At 49.2% G+C, this 19614-nt stretch overlaps 1 protein-coding gene across 1 annotated transcript in view; it reads left to right on the forward strand.

The window, feature by feature from the left end:
• The window catches only part of TBL1X (transducin beta like 1 X-linked), a 254388-nt gene that overhangs the window by 225403 nt on the left and 9371 nt on the right, over positions 1-19614 (forward strand). Inside the window, exons 8-15 of the mRNA XM_030806534.1 lie at positions 1002-1134; positions 1533-1674; positions 2569-2632; positions 2742-2839; positions 6795-6855; positions 14292-14413; positions 18512-18586; positions 18894-19021. Coding sequence (XP_030662394.1) covers positions 1002-1134; positions 1533-1674; positions 2569-2632; positions 2742-2839; positions 6795-6855; positions 14292-14413; positions 18512-18586; positions 18894-19021 — 823 coding nt within the window. The remainder of the gene's footprint in view (positions 1-1001; positions 1135-1532; positions 1675-2568; positions 2633-2741; positions 2840-6794; positions 6856-14291; positions 14414-18511; positions 18587-18893; positions 19022-19614) is intronic.

The following is a 19614-nucleotide window of genomic DNA, read 5'->3' on the forward strand; positions in this document are numbered from 1 at the left end:
GGCTTGAAGATATGAATTTTAGGGGGACATAGTTTAGCCCATAACAGTAGCCGTAGACAATTCGAAAACCTGGGGAGTGGCTGTGTGCCAGTCACACTTTATTTATGCAGAAGCAGCCAGGGACTAGGTTTGGATCATGGGCTGTAGTTAGCTGGCCCCAGTTATAAAGAATAACTGTCACCCAGGCTGGGGTGCAGTGGCACAATCATAGCTCACTACAGCCTCAACCTCTTGGGCTCAAGTGATCCTCCCACCTCAGCCTCCTGAGTATCTGGGACTACAGGTGTGCACAACCATGCCTGGTTAATTTCTTGTTGTTGTTGTTGTTGTTGTTGTTATAGAGATGGGGTCTTGCTATGTTGCCCAGGCTGCTGTTGAACTCCTGGTCTCAAGCAATCCTCCCTCCTCAGCCTCCTGAGGCACTGGGATTTTAGGTGTGAGCCACTGCACTTAACAAACTGTTTTTATTCCTTAATGAAATTTAGAGACTGTCAAAATATATAAGGAAACCTAAAATATTTACTAAATTGCACTGAAGCCATGATTTCGTTAGAATCGTCAGAGGTAGGCCGGGCATGGTGGCTCACGCCTGTAATTCCAGCATTTTGGGAGGCTGGGGCAGGTGGATCACTTGAGGCCAGGAGTTTGAGACCAACCCTGGCAACATGGCGAAACCCCGCCTCTACTAAAAATACAAAAATTAGCCTGGTGTTGTGGCACGTGCCTGTAATCCCAGCTGCTTGAGAGGCTGAGGCATGAGAATTGCTTGAACCTGGGAGGCGGAGGTTGCAGTGAGCTGAGATCGTGCCACTGCACTCCAGCCTGGGCGACAGAGCAAGATTCCGTCTCAAAAAAAAAAAAAAAAAAAAAAAAAAAAGGAATCGTGGGAGGTAGTATTACTTAGTACATAAAAAAAAAATGTTTCTGGAAACAAAAGCGCCCTTTAAGTGTGTTTCTCTTGTATTGGTATGCCACTTGTCTCTCTGTGTTTCCTGTGACAGATAATCACGCAAAGCCAATGGAAATAGATGGAGAGGTTGAGATTCCATCCAGCAAAGCCACAGTCCTTCGGGGCCATGAGTCCGAGGTGTTCATTTGTGCCTGGAATCCTGTCAGTGATTTGCTAGCCTCCGGGTAAGGATGTCAGGATGGGGGCACTCCAGAGTTGGGGAGATGGGAGATGCGAGTCGCTTGCCCTTCTCTGGAGTTCTGCCTTAAGGAACACACACTCCCCTTCTTACCCCAATGTGGGCAGACAGAGGAATGGGTGGCTCTATGAGCCACTTCTCTACGTGTCTCATATTGTGGAGAAGCCGTAGTTCCAAGTCGTTTTCTCCATGTGGTGGTGAGGAACACAACGGCATTTAAATTACCAAATGCATAGATGGCAAAGAGGGAAACAGGGATCCAGAGGGATGAAAAAGACAGAAGAGCACGTGCTGAAGATGCCCTCTGGCCAGAGAGCAAGCTGTGGAGAGCTTCTTATCCCATTTGAACCAAACGCCAGAGGCTCCTGTGTTTTTATTCTGCAGATCCGGAGACTCAACTGCAAGGATATGGAACCTAAATGAGAATAGCAACGGGGGCTCCACCCAGCTCGTGTTGAGGCACTGTATACGAGAAGGGGGCCACGACGTCCCGAGTAACAAAGATGTCACCTCACTGGACTGGAATGTAAGCATCTTCCACCCCCTGGGCACTTTGAAATTGGTAAAATCGGCCAGCCACCAGGCGGGGACTGCAGCAATGGAGCCTGTGCAGACATAGGAGGCAGGTGGTCCCGTGTGCTCAGCCCCCACTCTGATGGGCTGCCAGAGAGGTGTTCTCGGCTTCTTTTTTTATTTTGAGATGGAGTCTTGCTCTGTTGCCCAGGCTGGAATGCAGTGGTGTGATCTCAGCTCACTGCGACTTCTGCCTCCTGGGTTCAAGCGATTCTCTTGCCTCAGCTTCCCGAATAGCTGGGATTACAGGCTCACGCCACCACACCTGGCTAATTTTTGTATTTTTAGTAGAGATGGGGTTTCACCATGTCGGCCAGGCTGCTCTCGCACTCCTGACCCAATGTGATCTGCTTGCCTCGGCCTCCCAAAGTGCTGGGATTACAGGCGTGAGCCACTGCCCCTGGCCAGTCTTGGCTTCTAAGAGCTATTAACAAGGCTGCATTTGGCAGGCAGCGAGCTGTGTATTCAGCAGGCATATCTTTGCATGTGAGCGTGCCTTAGCAAAATGAGCCTGTGGCCTCATGGTGGGAAGGTGGGCTGGGAGCCCCAAGGTAGTTCTCCTGGAGAGATACGACGTGCAGCCCAGGAAAGGTGACTCTCCACCTTGGAATTTCAGCACCAGGTGTTCTGTGCATTGACACATGGGATGCACACAGTTTGACGGCCTTTTATTTTCTGCAAGGTCTTATGATAACTTTCAGCATGGTATTTTCAATTCTGTCATTAAAGAACACACAGTGGCAAATGGTTCCAGTGTACCGGGATCCTGGGAGAGGCTCTCCGAGCTGCTTCGGTGCTGCCGCTCCTAAGTTGTTTTTGTGGGTTTTTGTCTCTTTCTGGCCCTCAGACCAATGGAACACTCTTGGCTACAGGTTCATATGACGGTTTTGCAAGAATATGGACGGAAGATGGTGAGTTCGGTGTCCCTCGTGCTGAGGTCGGGTAAGAGGAGCTGCCGAACTTAACCCTCGAGTGAAGAGACAATGACATTGAAGTCAACATGTTTGTTTTTACTAACAGGTAACCTGGCCAGCACCTTAGGCCAACATAAAGGCCCCATCTTTGCCTTGAAATGGAACAGAAAGGGGAATTACATTTTGAGTGCTGGTGTAGACAAAGTGAGTATTAGCTTAAAATACATCCCTTTGATCTACAGGTGGTTATGTATTTTTAATCTCAACATCGTGGTTTCTTGGAACTCGTAGGCTTTGTGCTTCCCCTTAAAGAAAATGATTTGTTTAGGCTTTGTTTTTGTGGTTTTGATCTTTCTGTTCATTTGTAACACATCATCTCTTAATATATTCTGCTGTTCTGCAGACCCTTGTGCAAAGCTTCCCTTTATTTGAGTTGAGGTACATGGTTCAATGGTAGAGAGAGGAAAATCTCCACATTGCATTTGTCACTTGCTGGAAGGAACCACGTGGTATGGGGCGTGCCCTGCCTGAACTTTCACCCACTGAGGGGTGAGTGGCACAGGCTGTGTGTGTGCTTCAGGCTTCGGCTTTCCTTGTTTGATAAACTGCTGCTTCCCACCGTAGACTGCCGATTTCTCTGGGCAGGAGTCAAGCAATCTGGCTACAAGGGCACGCTCTCCTGATGGCCCACAGAGCCAGGTTAGAATCGACTTGCTCTGCACCTGGACAGGGCTGCAGGGAGACACGGTGGCGTTAACTCCAGGTGCATCTAAAAGCCATCAATGGGGTGGGAACCCAAGGGCAAAGAGTAAGGGGATGCAGACTTCATCCCGGGCCTGAGTCTGATTCAGCCAGTAACCTTGGCCTCTATGCATTTCACTTTCCTCACTTGTCCAGAGACAAGGCTGGCTGGAGTCATGAACCCAGACAGCCTTCGTGGAACAGTTGTGCGTTCCCGAGACTCAGCAGGAATTCTAAGTCATGGCTTTGGAAAAGAAGCATTATCTAGAATTGGAAAGAAAAAAAAAAAAAAAGACGTGTTTTCACATGAATTTGTGTATCTACAACAACTGGAAAGCATGCGTGAATACTGGAGGATGCTCGGGCCTCCACAAAGCTTTGTGTTTTGTGATGATTTCAGGATAGCTTGAAAACTTACTAGGTCCTGAAGTTCGAGACCAGCCTGGCCAACATGATGAAACCCAGTCTCTACTAAAAATGCAAAACTTAGCCGGGCATGGTGTCGGGTGCCTGTAATCCCAGCTACTTGGAGACTGAGGCGCGAGAATCTCTTGAACCAGGGAGGCAGAGGAGGTTGCAGTGAGCCAAGATTGCGCCTCTGCACTCCAGCCTGGATCTGGAAAAAGAGTGAGACTCTGTCTCAAAACAAAACAAAACAATACAAAAGAAAACCTTACTGAGTCAGAGCTTTCTGTTCTTTCTAGTTCTGAAAGTTATAAAATGATAGAGTTGGCCGGGCGTGGTGGCTCATGCCTGTAATCCCAGCAGTTTGGGAGGCCACGGCAGGCAGATCACCTGAGGTCGGGAGTTTGAGACCAGCCTGACCAACATGGAGAAACCCCTTCTCTACTAAAAATACAAAATTAGCCGGGCGTGGTGGCGCATGCCTGTAATCCCAGCTACTCAGGAGGCTGAGGCAGGGGAATCATTTGAACCCGGGAGGTAGAGGTTGCGGTGAGCCAAGATCGCACCGTTGCACTCCAGCCTGGGCAACAAGAGCAAAACTTTCTCAAGTAAATAAATAAATAAATAGATAAATAAATAAAACGATAGACTTGACCTCTGAACATCATCCCACTTTGGGAGAAATTGCTAAATGAAATAATTGCATTTGGCAAACTGTGGTCCACACAGGCCAAGTCTGGCTCCTCACCTGTTTTTTAAATTTAAATGAAGTTGTATTGGGACACAACCACACCCCTTTGTTGAGACTTCTCCATGGTTGCTTTCATGCTACAATGGTAGAGATGAGCAGTTGCAAGAGAGACCAGATGGCCCTCAAAGCCTAAAATTCTACTACCTGGCCCTTAACAGAAAAAGTTTGCGGACTCTTGCACTAGGGTATAACTAGGTCAACAAATCATTCATTCATAGTTGCTCTCTCTCTCTTTTAAGCCAAGAAACCTTTCAGACTTAGTAGCCTCGTTTATGATATTTTAAAAGCTGAGTTGCTGTGGTTGACACATAAACGTTCTCACGTAGCTACTATCAGATTTTTGCCAAGATGTTCTAATTCAAGTAACATGCATATGCAGCACTTTGCTGTGCATTCAGTAGGCTCTCAGTAATTGCTGCTTGAGTTATTAAAATAACTCATGAAAATGACAGCACTTTTCTTTATCAAGCACTTCACTACTGCATGTGTTAACCCATCCAGTACTGCCAAGATGGGAGGCAGGCACAGGTATGATCACTCCCATTCTATAGAGGATGAACTGGAGGCCTGGAGAGGGTTATTAATTTGCCTAGGGACACACAGCTGGTGCAGAGTGCAGAGGGATGGGAACTCAGGCCCTGGTCACCAGTAACTACTGCCCTTTAACTTCCGTAGAATTCTAAATAGCTGTTTGTTTCCTGGCCTCCTACCTGGAGACTGTTAACATTCGTGATTGTTCTTCTCACTGATTATCAGTCTTAACTCCACCAGGTGATGGACTGTGTGATCAGTGAAAATGCATATGTGGAATTATGTTAGTCTCTTGGGCTGGGTACCATCCACCATCATTACTTAGTCAACCACAGCAGGAGTGAAAATAACATCCTTGTACATAACACTCAGGGAGAAAATGTAACTTAGGGGATGCTGGTGTTGACCAACACAGAGTGACTAAAATATATGTCACATTCTTCAAATGTTTGCATAACTGTTTTCTTTTGTCCAATGTACATTTAACATAAACATCAACTAAGAGACCAGTCGCTGATGTAATATGTGAAATGATATCAGAACTGTGAAAGAGTTTATATATTCTCTGCAGTGTTAGATTTGTTTTTGCATGGCTAAATTAAGAAGAGTTATACCCCAACAAAGAAACGTTAATTGGTCTAGAACTGACCCAACACCCAGGAGTACCAAGTTTCAAAGACACTCACTGCTTGCTTTCCTCTGAAAATGTCTACAGTCAACACAAAATAGAACTCTTTCTTCTTAAAGCAAAATCTTGACTGAGCGTCACTAACAGAGAGGTGTAAAGTTTCCAATTAAGTCGAAAATTCCAGTTGATGAAGACGTAACTCCAATGCTATTCATTGAGCTGGTTCTCTAAGTATCTTCCTAGCATCAGTAAATTCGTAAAAATTCATGATTTCCTTTGCTTTCCAAGGGAGAACTCAACCTTTCTACCTACTATTAGACCAATACATTGGTGCCTGGCCCCAGTGCAAGCCAATGGCTCTGCCATGTCTAGTGTCCCCAGTTCATGGAGGGATGGGCAGAGGCATTTTCAGAAATGCTCGTCTCCGCAGCCCTTCACTTGGAACAAATGCCACAAAGATCTCTGGAGATGCTCTGTTCCAGGTTTTTCAACAGTTTTCTGCATTTGGGGATGAGGAATTCCTACCAATTTTGGTAGTTCTTGCAAGTATTGGTTAGGGATTCTCTGTCCTTAAACCCATGTATGCCTCGGTTCCATTATCGGAATGCTAAGCATGTGGGAGTTATTTATATCCTACTGCCCAGGGTCATCGCCAAGGTCTGATTGCAAACATTCAAAAAATTGCAACCTCAGGCATACATGAGTTAAGGGAGATGCCAGCATATGTGGCTGATGGGTTCATCAAACGTGGCCATCCAGATTGCTAAGTTTAAAACATGCTGTACTTTAATGATGTGGTATGGGGGAAAAAGAAGGCAAATATCCCAGTAAGGTTTTGATACTGATTACATGTTGAAATGGCAATATTTGGGGGCATATTGGAGTTAAAGATAATAGGTTGCTAATGAATTTTACCAGTTTCTTTCTTTTTAATGTGGATCCCAGAAAATTGAAACTAGCCCATAAGGCTCACTCTCTATCTCTGTCTGACAGTGCCGGTTTATAAGGAGAAGGGCTCACTGTCTTTTCTTGTATGATAAATGTTTCCAGAGAAAACTTTGCAAGAATAGTTACTAACTTTTTCCTTTGTTTGCGGAGCACAGACAACAATAATTTGGGATGCCCACACAGGAGAAGCCAAACAGCAGTTTCCTTTTCATTCGGGTGAGTTTTTTTTTTGTTGTTGTTTGTTTTTTTGTAATTCAAAAATAATAATTCAAGTCGAGCCCAGTGGCTTATTCCTGTAATCCCAGCACTTTGGGAAGCCGAAGCAGGTGGATTGCATGAGCTCAGGAGTTCAAGACCAGCCTGGGCAACATGGCGAAACCTGTCACTACAAAAAATACAGTAATTAGCCAGGCATGGTGGTCCACACCTGTAGTCCCAGCCACTCGGGAGGTTGAGGTAGGAGGATGGCTTGAGCCCAGGAGATGGAGTTTGCGGTGAGCCAAGATTGTGCCACTGCACTCCATCCTGGGCGACAGAGCCAGACCCTGTCTCCAAAACTAATAATCATCATCATCATCATCATCATCATCATCATCATCATCCAAAATTAGGCTGGGCACTGTGGCTGATGCCTGTAATTCCAGCACTTCGGAAGGCTGAGACAGGAGGGTCACTTGAGCCCAGGGGTTCTAGACCAGCCTGGACAACAAAGCAAGACCCCGTTTCTACAAAAAAATATAAAACATTAGTCGGGTGTTGTGGTACACACCTCTAGTTTTAGCTACCCAGGAGGCTGAGGCAGGAGGATTGCTTGAGCCAGGAAATCAAGGTTGCAGTGAGCTGTGATTGCACCACTGTATTCCAGCCTAGGTGACAGAATGAGATCCTGAAATACCCCTTAAAGTAACTGAATGCACCGAGTGTGGAGCCCAGGGGGCCTCACTGGTCAGAAGGAGACCCATTTTGTGGCAAGCATTGATTGTTCTTAAGGTTTTGCAAGGTAGAGATGACCTCGGCACGCACCTGCTCAGAGCTCTGAAACACAGCAGTAAGCCAGCCACAGAAGCCGTGCAGGCTCCTTTCTCTTGCTGTTCTAAGGGGATGCTGTTTTGGGGGCTCCCCGAAACCACTCCCAGGATTGGTGGTTTGCTGCGAGGACCCCCAGGACTCAACATACTCACAGCTAAGATTTCTAACAGCACAAGAATTTAGTGCAACATTAGCAAAGGGAAACGGTGCACACGGCCAAATCCAGAGCTTCGAAGGCTCCTCTCCCAGTGGACTCTCACAGGCCATGCTGAATTCTTCCAGGAATAAGTTGTAACTATGCCTGTGAAGTGTTTTATACCAGGGAAGCTCCGTAGAGTCTCAGTGCCCAGAGTTTTTATTGGGGGTTGGCCATGTGAGCACCCAGTGCCTAGTACAAGCCAAAACTGCAGACCCCCCAGAAGGAAAGCAGGTGCATAGCATAAACACACTGTTTGCACAAACAAGTGTTAGCAGAGTGAGCCGCTTGCGTCTGTTAGGGAAGGGTGGGAACTCTCCAGAAATCTAAATTCTCAGTCGCTAGCCAAGGGCCGGCCTTGCAAGCAAGCCTCTGTAGGGAGATCAGCCTCGGGCCTGTGGTGTTAACACCTTGCTACGCAGATGTGTGGCCACTGCTCTGGACCCAACTACATCCCTTTGTGCACTGGAGCCAGGCCAGGCCACGTGCGGCAGCCCAGGGGTCTGGAGTCTGTAGAGATTCTCATTTTCTAGATTCCCACCTGATTCTTCATGGGTTGTTTTGTTTTTGTTTGTTTGTTTGGAGACAGTTTCACTCTGTCACCCAGGTTGGAGTGCAGTGGTGTGATCTCAGCTCATTGCAGCCTCTGCCTCCCATGCTCAAGCAATTCTCCTGCATCAGCCTCCCGAGTAGCTGGGATTACAGGCGTGCACCACCACGCCCAGCTAATTTTTGTATTTTTAGTAGAGACGGGGTTTCGCCATGTTGGCCAGGCTGGTCTCAAACTCTTGACCTCAAGTGATCTGCCCACCTCGGTCTTCCAAAGTGATTCTTCATTTTCTTTCCCAACTCCCTCCTCTGTGTAACTCAGTCCTGATGTTAGACGTGGCCTCTTAAAGACAGATGGCCACCCGCAGAGCTAATAGACTATTGGAAGTCTTCAGACTGGCTTAAAGTGGACAGTAGTGGGTAGGTGCCACTTCCCTTAAGGGCAAATGTCTGATCCGTCTTGAAGGAATTCCTAAATATGTGGGGCGAAAGTTGACTATTCTATCAGCTGTCCCTGGGGCATTGTCCGGGAGGAGATCTGAGTGTCTTTCTTGTCAGGCAGCTTGGAGTGCTTAAATGATGTTCTGAATGGGAGGGCTATCCCCAACGACCATCCAATACAGAACAGCCATCGGTGCCTGGGGAGGGCTCCAGGCAGGGGACATGGGCCCTGCAGGAAACAAGACCATGAACCGGAGGTCCTATCGAGGCACGGTTGTGTCAGATGCATAGGAACCCACATCTGTTATATTCCATGCAGTACTTCAGCAGGGACTCCTCATACAGGCAGCTCAGAGAGTGAGGGAGACTCAGGGAGGACGCTGTTTCTGCTCTGCTGTCGTGGAGAGGGAGAGCCACTCCTGCACAGCTTGGGACCCACACCAAACACACCTCTCAGGGTTGCCGGTGAAATTTGTTACTGGTGTTGCTTTAATTGAACACTGTTGATGAAGGTGCTGAGCATATTAGAGACAAAAGGCTCCCAATGCAGGTAGCACGTGTACTCGGTCCTCCAGAAAGTGTTCTTCACCCCAGAAGGAAACCCTGTACCCATTCCATCTTTCCCTGGCAACTCCACCTACAGCCTGTGATCTGTGTGTCATCTCCATGCCAGACACTTGCCACTCTGTGCTCTAGACTGCAAAGCAAAGCAGGTGGCTAGTGAGAATACCCTTCCCAGTGGAGTTCCGTCACGTTTGGCTTAAGTGCCAAAATCTACCTTTGCAGGCAAGAAGGATGCTGTGACAGGTTCACAGCCCTAGAATACCAGACACGCAGACCCGGGGGGTGAGGCAGGGGTGTCTAGTGCAGAAAGCTCTGGCTTCTGTTTTTCAGAGAAAAATATGCCTGAGGTAAACATCAATAAGGTTCCTCTAACATTTGTATCTTAAGAATTCATCTGTAATGTATTTCAGCAGAAAATCTTTCCCAAAGTGTCCCCAGGGCCCTATGGAAGGGTTTTCTACCCAGCTGACCCAGGAGAGCGCAAACCGCATTGAATTGCGTGAGCTTCTCCCCTGTAATCTGGCTGGCCATGAGGTAGACCCGTTTCCCGTCTGCAGGTCAGACGTATCTAGCCGTTACTTGCTGTCTTTTTGGTATCAATCAGTGTGTTAGAGAACATTCAAGATGAAGAGAAAGAAGCTCACTCTTCCAGGTGAAATGCAGCTGGGAAGAGCTGTGAGGAGCGCCTTTCTGTGGCTGTGGCAGGTTTGGTGTTTAATGGGGTGATAGGAGACATTGCCTTGCCCCACTAGCTTTTCCCCAGTGGCACCTCATGGGGGCGCCCTTGGTCACCGTCGGCAGGAAGCCTTAGCTCAGAGCCTCGTGGTGAAACTCGAGGCCGAGTGAAACTCGGCCACAGAAAGGAATGAACTATTGATGCACGACAGCCAGGAGAGATCTCAAGGGCATTTTGCCGAGCGACAAAAGCCAGTCTCAGAAGGTTGCATGCTCTGTGCTTTCATTTATGTAACATTCTCATGATGCTGAAATGATAGAAACCTGGGACCCGTCAGCGGTGTGGGAGTTGAGGAGGCATGTGAGGAGCCGATACAGTAGCTGAGGGAGATCTTAGTGGCGACGGAACACTTCCGGGTCTCAATTGCAGCGATACGCATCTACCCATGTGATAAAATGACAGCACTCTACAGGCAGATTGCACCAGTGTCAACTTGCCAGCGTCGATACAACGCTACAGCTACACAAAATGTAACCTTCAGGAGAACCTGGGTGAACGAGACACAGGACCTCTCTGTGTTACCTTTGCAGCTTCCTGTAAATCTCTTAGCATTTCAAAAGGGATGTCTGGCTGGGCCCAGAAGAATGAGGGCTATTGAACCACACTGGCCTCTGCATGGGAGGGAGGGCGCAGAGGCCCCCAGCGTAGCTCAGCCTTGTTACTGGCCACTCACCACGCGGTTCCAAGCATTGTGGCTGCAGGAGCTGACTCAGTGGGGCTAACCACCTGAGCTCAGGGGAGCCTCTCTTTAGATCAGGAACGTCCAGTCTTTTGGTTTCCCTGGGCCACATTGAAGGAAGAATTGTCTTGGGCCACACATAAAATACACTAACAATAGCTGATGCGCTGAAAAAACAAAACAAAACAAAAACTCTTAATGTTTTAAGAGAGTTTACAAATTTGTATTGGGCCACATTCAAAGCCATCCTGGACCGGGGTTGAATCAGCTTGCTTGCTTTAGATGGAGGAGTCATCAGATGCTGGTCGCCATCTCTTGGAGCACTCGCCAGATTGTCACATTTCCAGGTATATTAATCACATGCCCAAATGCAGAGGCTGGACCAGAAGTTTGCTGTTTAGCTCAGGCGATGTTGTAAACGAGAACCAAGAAAATGCGTCAAGACCCGTGGGGCTGTCATGAAACACGCTGCTGGGGATGGAACAGAAGAGAGATCTCAGATGTGGAAAAGACCACTGCTGACACCCGCTCCTCCCACCCACACTTTCCGCCTGCGGGGGGAGCTGGATGGGGAAGCGAATGGGGTCCCTGTGCTTACGGAGGATAAACACATGGAGGCTTGCACCCCTTATTTAAAGACCAAGGAAGGGTAGGGGCAATCGATGGCTAGTATTTAGAGAAAGCTGGATTCTTCTCAGTTCAGCGCTGACTGCCTTTAGGAAACACACATGGCTGGGTGCATTGGCTCATTCCTGTAATCCCAGCACTTTGGGAGGCCAAGGTGGGAGAATCACTTGAGCCCAGGAGTTAGACCAGCCAGGGCAACACACCAAAATCCCATCTCTGCCAAAAACATCTTTGAAAAAATGAGCCGGGCTTGGTGGCATGCACCTGTCGTCCCAGCTACTAGGGAGGCTAAGGTGGGAGAATCACCTGAGCCCAGGAGATTGAGGGTACAGTGAGCCAAGATTGTGCCACTGCACTCCAGCTTGGGTGACAGAGTGAGATCCTGTCTCAAAAAAAAAATAAATAACTGGGCGTGGTGGCACACATGTATAGTCCCAACTACTCGAGAGACTGAGGCAGGAGGATTGCTTGAGCCCAGGAGTTCGAGGCTGCAGTGAGCTATGATTGTGCCACTGCACTCCAGCCTGGGCAACAGCAAGACTTCATCTCCAAGAAAAAAAAAAAAAAAACTCACATAAGATGAGTTTCTGTATTGGTCGATTGGTAAGGACATGGTGGCCAGAGCCTGGCAGAAGCTAACCCTCTCTTTCCCCTAGAAGCAATGCTTCATTATTGGCTAATTCAGTGTTTACAGCTACCTTGGAGAACATAACTTGGCAAATAACAGAATGGACCATAGTATCTAGGAAAACCAACGAGAGTTCTTGGCTGGGCACGCTTGTAGAGTTGCCTAACCCTGCTGCCTCCTCTCCTGGGCCATCATGGAGCCCACTCAGTAGCTAAAAGTAATTTCCATGGGCTTGCATGGGAAGCGCAGGGTTACGAGAGGTGGTCAGATGCGGACGACTAGCTCTCGAAGCCCCAAGCTCCCTGCCCCGTAAGACATTACTCCCTTAAATTAGCATGAACCCTGGGAAGGGAGGGCCCTTCCCTCCATTTCACATGTAATGGAGCACAGTGCTTTTCACATCCCTAAGTCATTCCCTTTGATAGTCAGGGTTCCAGACACAGGGCTGGTTGTGGAGGTCCTCTCCGCACAAGAAGCCTCACGATGATCCTTAATAAGAGGGTGGGGTTGCTCAGAACCTTCAGGGGAAGCGGAGAGATCACCAGAGAAGCCGCCTCTTCCCCTGTGCCCTTCTGTCTCGGCATCACATGGCCTTTGCTGCTGCTCATCAGTTCTCTGGCATGAAGTGGGAAGAAGCCCAGGGAACATGATCTGCTGCTGTGGCCCCCACAGTGGAAAGAGACCGGAGACCTGAGCGCAGCGCCCTTGCTGGCCCCTAGGAAAGCGGGTGACCCCTGCAGTCCGTGGACGCCTGAGAGGAGGTGGAACAGGTGCTCGCTCCCAGCCGCAGACCCACTCTCTGCTAGAGGACAGGAGTGAGCAGTTGAAGCCACGCTTCCCCAGAAACAGAAGAGGATGAGAGTGCACAGTGGCCCCCACCGTGGGAACTTCCACACCTCCAGTGCACTCCCTGTCCCAGGCACTGCTGATCCCCTGAGATGCCTCGTCTCGCTCCCCCTTGTCTGGGGCTACTTGCAACAGCCACATCTGTAGCTGAGACTCCAGGAAACCGTCAGCCTTCAGCTGCACGTCAGTAAAGAGGCAGAACGAGGAATGAGGTCCAGTTGCTAGGACTTCAGCACCCTTTCTGTCACCTGTGCTTCCAGTGCCTCTCAGGGCATGGTCGAGCCCTGTGGAGTCAGACGCTGTGAGGACAGAACCAGGGCCTGGCTTTTAACGAGTGCCCTGGCCATTTTGGTACATTGGGAAGTTGTCGGATTCCCAGCTGCCATCCTAGAAAATAAATCAGAAGGTAGAGAATGAGACCCATAGCTGTAACTAAACTACAAGGGGAGGTCAGCTCCCCGTTGTTCTGTCTTTGTGACCCTGAGCCACCTGGACCTGAGAAAGGCCCAAAGTCAGGGAGGGTGTTGGTCACAGGCCCTGAGGTGTGCGTCCCATTTCATCCCAAAGGGGTTTTTATTGACTCTAATTATCCCCTAGTCAAGGGGATGTCTTAATGTGTTATGGGAGAGTTTTTTTCATATTGAGGTATCTTGAACATAGGACATGAAATCTTTCCTCTCCTTTTTTCTCCTCTCTGTCCAAAATCAAATCAAATGAGCTCACTGCAGAGATGCCGCTGGAAGCAGCGAGGTACAGAGCAGGCAGGGCGGCCCTCTCACCTGCCTTTCTTAACTGTGCCATGGGAGCGGGAGATTCTGCAGGCCGTGGGGTGCAAGAAGGTGTCACGGAGCCTCTCTCCCAGGACATCTTGTCATCCCTGCCAACGTGGCAGGAGAGGGTCTTTAAGGTCGTAGAAAGAGACTGTGTTCACGCTTGAGACGTTTTTATCATGTTACTAAATGGGGCTTCTTAGCTGGGTGCAATGGCTCACACCTATAACCCTAACACTTTGGGAGGCCGAGGTGGGTAGACAGCTTGAAGTCAGGAGTTCAAGGCCATCCTGGGCAATACAGCAAGAACTCGTCTCTACAAAAAAAAAATTTAAATTAGCCAGGCATGATGGCATGTGCTATTCGGAAGGCTGAGGCGGGTGGATCCCTTGAGTCCAGGAATTCTAGGCTGCATCGAGCCGTGATCGCACCACTACACTCCAGCCTGGGTGACAGAGCAGGCCCTGTCTCTAGAATGAATAAATAAGTAAACTAAAGAGGCTTCTTGACTGTGCTGTTCATTGTTGTAAATCCATGGAGCTGTGCACACGGTGAATAACTGCAGATGTCCTCCCTCCCTGCTGCAGCCCCCGCCCTTGATGTGGACTGGCAGAACAACACGACCTTTGCCTCCTGTAGCACAGACATGTGTATCCATGTGTGCAGGCTCGGCTGTGACCGCCCAGTCAAAACCTTCCAGGGACACACAGTAAGTGAGAGCTCTTGTCACTGGTCTCGAGTTTGTGAGAATGTGATGTGGGAGCCGATTCTTGTGTGCGTAGAATTAAAAGATATTGCAGCAGCAGACCAGCTCTTCTACACCCCTTGGCTATTTGAGCTATCATGGTTACCCCATGGTAACCATGGTGGTTGGATTGACCCAGTTTGGGGTTGGCAGTGAGAACAGTTCACTCAGAAATGACCTAGATGGTGGATTTGGCAGCAAAGGCTTTAAGGTATCTATGAGAAACATGTAGAGGACATCAAGGAAACGATGCTCACAATAAATGAATAGACGGGGCACATCTGCAGTGAATAGAAAAAAAACATGTCATTAAAAAAAAATGGAGACTAAGTGTGGTGGCTTATGCCTATAATCACAGCACTTTGGGAGTCTGAGGCCAGAGGATTGCTTGAGGCCAGGAGTTTGAGGCCAGCCTGGGCAACATAGCAAGACTCTTGTCTCTACAAAAAATTTTTAAAAGTAGCTGTGTATGGTGACGCACACCTGTGGACACATCCCAGGGGTTGAAGGCTGCAGTGAGTTACAATAGCACCACTGCACTCTAGCCTAGGCAACAGAGCAAGACCCTGTCTCTTAAAAAAAGAAAAGAAATTGAGAACTGAGAAATATAATGTCTGAAATGAAAGTCTTAATAGGTGGGTGTATTAGGCAGTTCTCAATTCTCTCATTGCTCTAAAGAAATACCTGAGACTGGGTAATTTATAAGATAGGAGGTTTAACTGGCTCACAGTTCCTCAGGCTATACAGGAAGCATGGCAGCATCTGCTTCTGGGGAGGCTTCAGGAAGCTTCCAACCATGGCAGGAGGTGAAGCAGGAGCAGGCACCTCACATGGCCAGAGCAGGGGCAAGAGGTGGGGGGAGTGGGGGGTGTCACATACTTTTAAAGGACAAAAACTCATGAAGACAGCAAGCCACGAGGGATCTGGCCCCATCATCCAGACACCTCCCACCAGGCCCCACCTCTGCATCGGGGTGACAGTTCCACCTGAGATGTGCGTGAGGACACCGATCTAAGCCACTTCAGTGGATTTACCAGCAGATGGGAGATTGCGGAAGTAAGGTTAGAGAGCATAGAAACTGGCCAATTTGAAGAACAGATAAAAGATCAAAAAAATGCATAAAGGCTTAATGGCTTGTGGACAATATCATGGACCCTAAACCTATATGCGTGATGGGGAGAGAAGAAAGAATGGAACAGAAAAATCATGCGAGGCAGTAACGGCCAAGTTTTCCTAAATTTGGTGGAAAAACATCAACATTTAATCCAAGAAGCTCAGCAAATTTCAAGCAGAACAAATATAAAGAGAACCGCACAAACAGAACAGACCATATCCACCTAGGCATATGGTCATCAAACCCCAGAATCAATGACAGAGAAAATCCTAAAGGCAAGCAGAGGCTGACAAATCCATGATAGACCAGGGAACGACAGTGTGAACAACAGCTGACTTAGCAAATTCCTTAGTGTGGCCTCTGAGGCGCTTCCCTGTCTTTCACCAAATCTCCCTCAGATTAGCCAATTTTCTATGGTCTCTAACCTTCTGCAATCTCCAGTCTGCTGGTAAACCCATTCACTAGCCTCGACCCCCTGGGCTAGTGTCTAAAAACTCCCTGTGCCTCTGTCCGCCTAAAGACACGGGCAGCCAAGCACCTTGCCCCGCGCTGAGCCCTGCCTGGAATGCTCCCTGCCTTAGACCCCACAGCAGCTCTCGGTCTGAAACAATCCTCCCCACTCTCCAGGCCCGTTCACGCATCCTCCGCACGCCCTGGGGAGGATTCACGCACCCCCTGAGCTCCTACTGCCCACGTGAGTGCCACAGCCCTGGCAGTAGCTGCTGGCCTGCGTGTCTGCCTCACCCAGAAAATGCAGAGTGCATCAACGCGGGGACCATGGCATCTTGCCTTTCTCTCACCAGCACCCAGAATATCTCCGCAGTGGGGCAGGGTGGGGGTCCCTTGTTAAAGCAGGAAAGGATGACCACAGTCCCTGGAGATTTGCCATCATGCCACTAAACTGATGTAAATTCCCTTGTCCTCATTCCCCTAATGCCCACCTCTCCCCACCCCTGGCCCAGGGGTCCCTGTCCCAAAGGAAGGTGCTTTTACAGCACAGGCACCTATCGTCTTCTTAACGTCTGTTTGGCTCCAAACTGACTCTCTTCTCCCGGTCTAAACTTATTTCTCCTCTAACCCTGGACTATCCACAAGTTTTTAATAGAGCTGCATATGCTATCTGCGGTTCCCAGGTGTCCTGCCCGGGACCTTGCCACCAGCACAGGCCTTGGCCCTTCAAGTGGGTCTTAATGCGGCTGATGGCCCTGAACAAAGCTCCAGCTCACTGGGGTTGACTGGAGACCTATGAGCCGGCTCTGGAGGTGGCCCAGGAACTGGGGCTTGCATTGCAGAGCTAGGGGTCCACGCCTAGGAAGTTATTTGTTCCTTTGCATGGGCTTGGCTAGGGACAGCCCATGGTGACCAGCTCCACATTCCTGGGCCCATGAGTTTTCCTCTGAACAGCTGCAGTCAGAGCCACCCTTGCTGGCCTTGCATACACATTCACACTCCTAGACCCCTATGCATGTGCGCACTGACACCCCTCAGCCGCCTCTCCAGTCGGCCCCCTCCACCTTCCCGGGCTCTCGCAGCAGCCTGCTCCTGGGCTGCCAAACTTCTTCCTCCTCCCTTTTCTGGGCCACCTGTGCCTCATGGAACACAGATGTGGCCTCGTCACTGTCCAGTTCACACCCTGCAAAACTCTATGTTCTTAGAAAGTAACCTGACCATACAATTTATCCAAACCGGAGCTCTTAGGAGTGTGAAATTTAGAAAATTCATTATGAGTGTGAAATTAGTTAATTGTTAGGCCAGGACAGCAGGTGTCACATGGTGGGACTGTACTGGACATATGGGGCCCTATAGTCACCCCTGAGGGAGCCCCAAGCTGGTACGCCGTGTCCCCTCATTTCTCCTGGGTAGGCTGTTCCCCAGCTGAGCCTTTGCCACAGGTGGTTCTTTTATACATTCCTGTCCCAGGAGTGTCCCCGTCTCCCTTGGCCCCTGGGTACATTCATTCACCTTTATCCTCCAGGGTTTAGCCTCATGGTCCCCAGGTGTCCTGAGCCTGCACTTTTTGCTACCTGGCTGTGCTGATCACGAGCCCCCAGCCAGGATTTTGCCTGTGCCGTGTGTGTTTGTGCCAGTCAGTATTTGCCTCTCACTTGCATTGCACATGTGTGCCTGCCTGTGTGTGCATTTGGGTCGCCCATCTTCCACCTGGATCAGCCCTTACCCCGCTTGAACTCCATAATAGGTGAGGGTTCACTTCTCATGTTTACCCCTCCCTCCACCTCCACTCACCTGCAGGAGAGAAATACCTTCTAATGGGTGTGGACACAGGGAGGAACTGTTGCATTAAAAGTGCATAAGAGGCCTGGCATGGTGGCTCACGCCTGTAATCCCAGCACTTTGGGAGGTCGAGGTGGGAGGATCGCTTGAGCCCAGCCTGGGCAGAAATCAAAAAAAAAAAAAAAAAAAAAAAAAAGCATGGTGGTGCCTGCCTGTAGTCCCAGCTACTTGGGAGGCTGAGGCAAGAGGATTGCTTGAGTTCATGAGGTTCATGCTGCAAGGACCTGTGATCCTGCCACTGCACTCCAGCCTGGGAGACAGAGTGAGACCCTGTCTGAAAAAGAAAAGTGCATAGGAAAGTGATTTTCAAAGGCCAATTTAAAAAGTAACTGGTTTTACTGGTTTTATTTGCTGCATTTTATGGTATGTGATTTCTTCACTTGCCTTCCTTCCTAGCAGGGAAGGTTTTTTTCTTAACAAGGTATGGATGAGAGTGGCTGGTGATGTGTGGTATAGGGCTGTGGTTTTATAGAAATGAAAAAGGCAAAGTGAGAAAAAAGAAACTAGATGGCTGGTTGGGCTGTGCCCTTTGATGTCAGGCTGAAGCCGAAGACCTTCTGCAGCGACGGTGGCGCGCTGCTGCCCCCTGCTGGAAGGCGACCTCATCTACTCACAGGCCCTGATGTCTTTTTCAGACTGTTCTGCTCTCTTTTCAGAACGAGGTCAACGCCATCAAATGGGATCCTTCTGGAATGTTGCTGGCGTCCTGCTCGGATGACATGACATTGAAGGTAGAGTCGGCATGGCAAGGGGTGGGCTGTTTAATCCCAGACAACCCCGGGCACTCGACACCAGTCTCACGGTCACTCTGTGAGGATTATTTATTACTGACCACTCTCCCTTCCTCTGTCATCCGGTGAACTACGATTTGTCAGTCATGGTCCCACTGAGAATCCCAGCCTACCCGCAGCCTTTCTCACCACTGTGCACCCTCCACCCTGCCATGGGCCCCATGTGCACCCCCGGGAGGAATGATGCCACATCGTTCCCGGATGCAGGAACGGCTTTTGCTCATGTCGTGGCTGGTGTGTTCTGTAGATCTGGAGCATGAAACAGGAGGTGTGCATCCATGATCTTCAGGCTCACAATAAAGAGATCTACACCATCAAGTGGAGCCCCACTGGGCCCGCCACCAGCAACCCAAACTCCAACATCATGTTGGCAAGGTAAGGGCAGGCAGCACAGCCAGCACAGCTGTGTGTTACACAAAGACAACAGGAAATTTTGCTAAAGCGTGTCCATGCACGTGTGTTGAACCCTTCAGAGGAAGCAAAGCAGTAGCTCACTTTGAAGGGGCCAGGATAGAATTATTGAGTAACACCTGCCTTTGAGGTAAGGATGGTTTTGAGTCAGGTACAGTGGCTTACGCCTATAATCTCAGCACTCTGGGAGGCCAAGGCAGGATGATGGCTTGAGCCCAAGAGTTCAAGATCAGCCTGGGCAACATGGTGAAACCCCGTCTCTACAAAAAATTAGCCAGGCGTGGTGGTGTGTGCCTGTAGTCCCAGCTACTCAGGAGGCTGAGGCAGGAGGATGGCTTGAGCTCAGGAGATTGAGGCTGCAGTGCGCAGTGATCACACCACTGCACTCCAGCCTGGGATCCTGGGTGACAGAGCAAGACCATGTCTCTTAAAAAAAAAAAAAAAAGAAAGAAAAAACCACCCAACATGAGTGCAGAGCCACAGTTGAGGGACAGCAAGCCAGGCAGCGCCAACTCTTGTTGACAGTGCTCGAATTAAGGTCATCTCTTAGAGAGGAC

This window comes from Nomascus leucogenys, chromosome X, assembly GCF_006542625.1.
Source record: "Nomascus leucogenys isolate Asia chromosome X, Asia_NLE_v1, whole genome shotgun sequence".
In the NCBI taxonomy this organism is placed as follows: Eukaryota; Metazoa; Chordata; class Mammalia; order Primates; family Hylobatidae; genus Nomascus; species Nomascus leucogenys.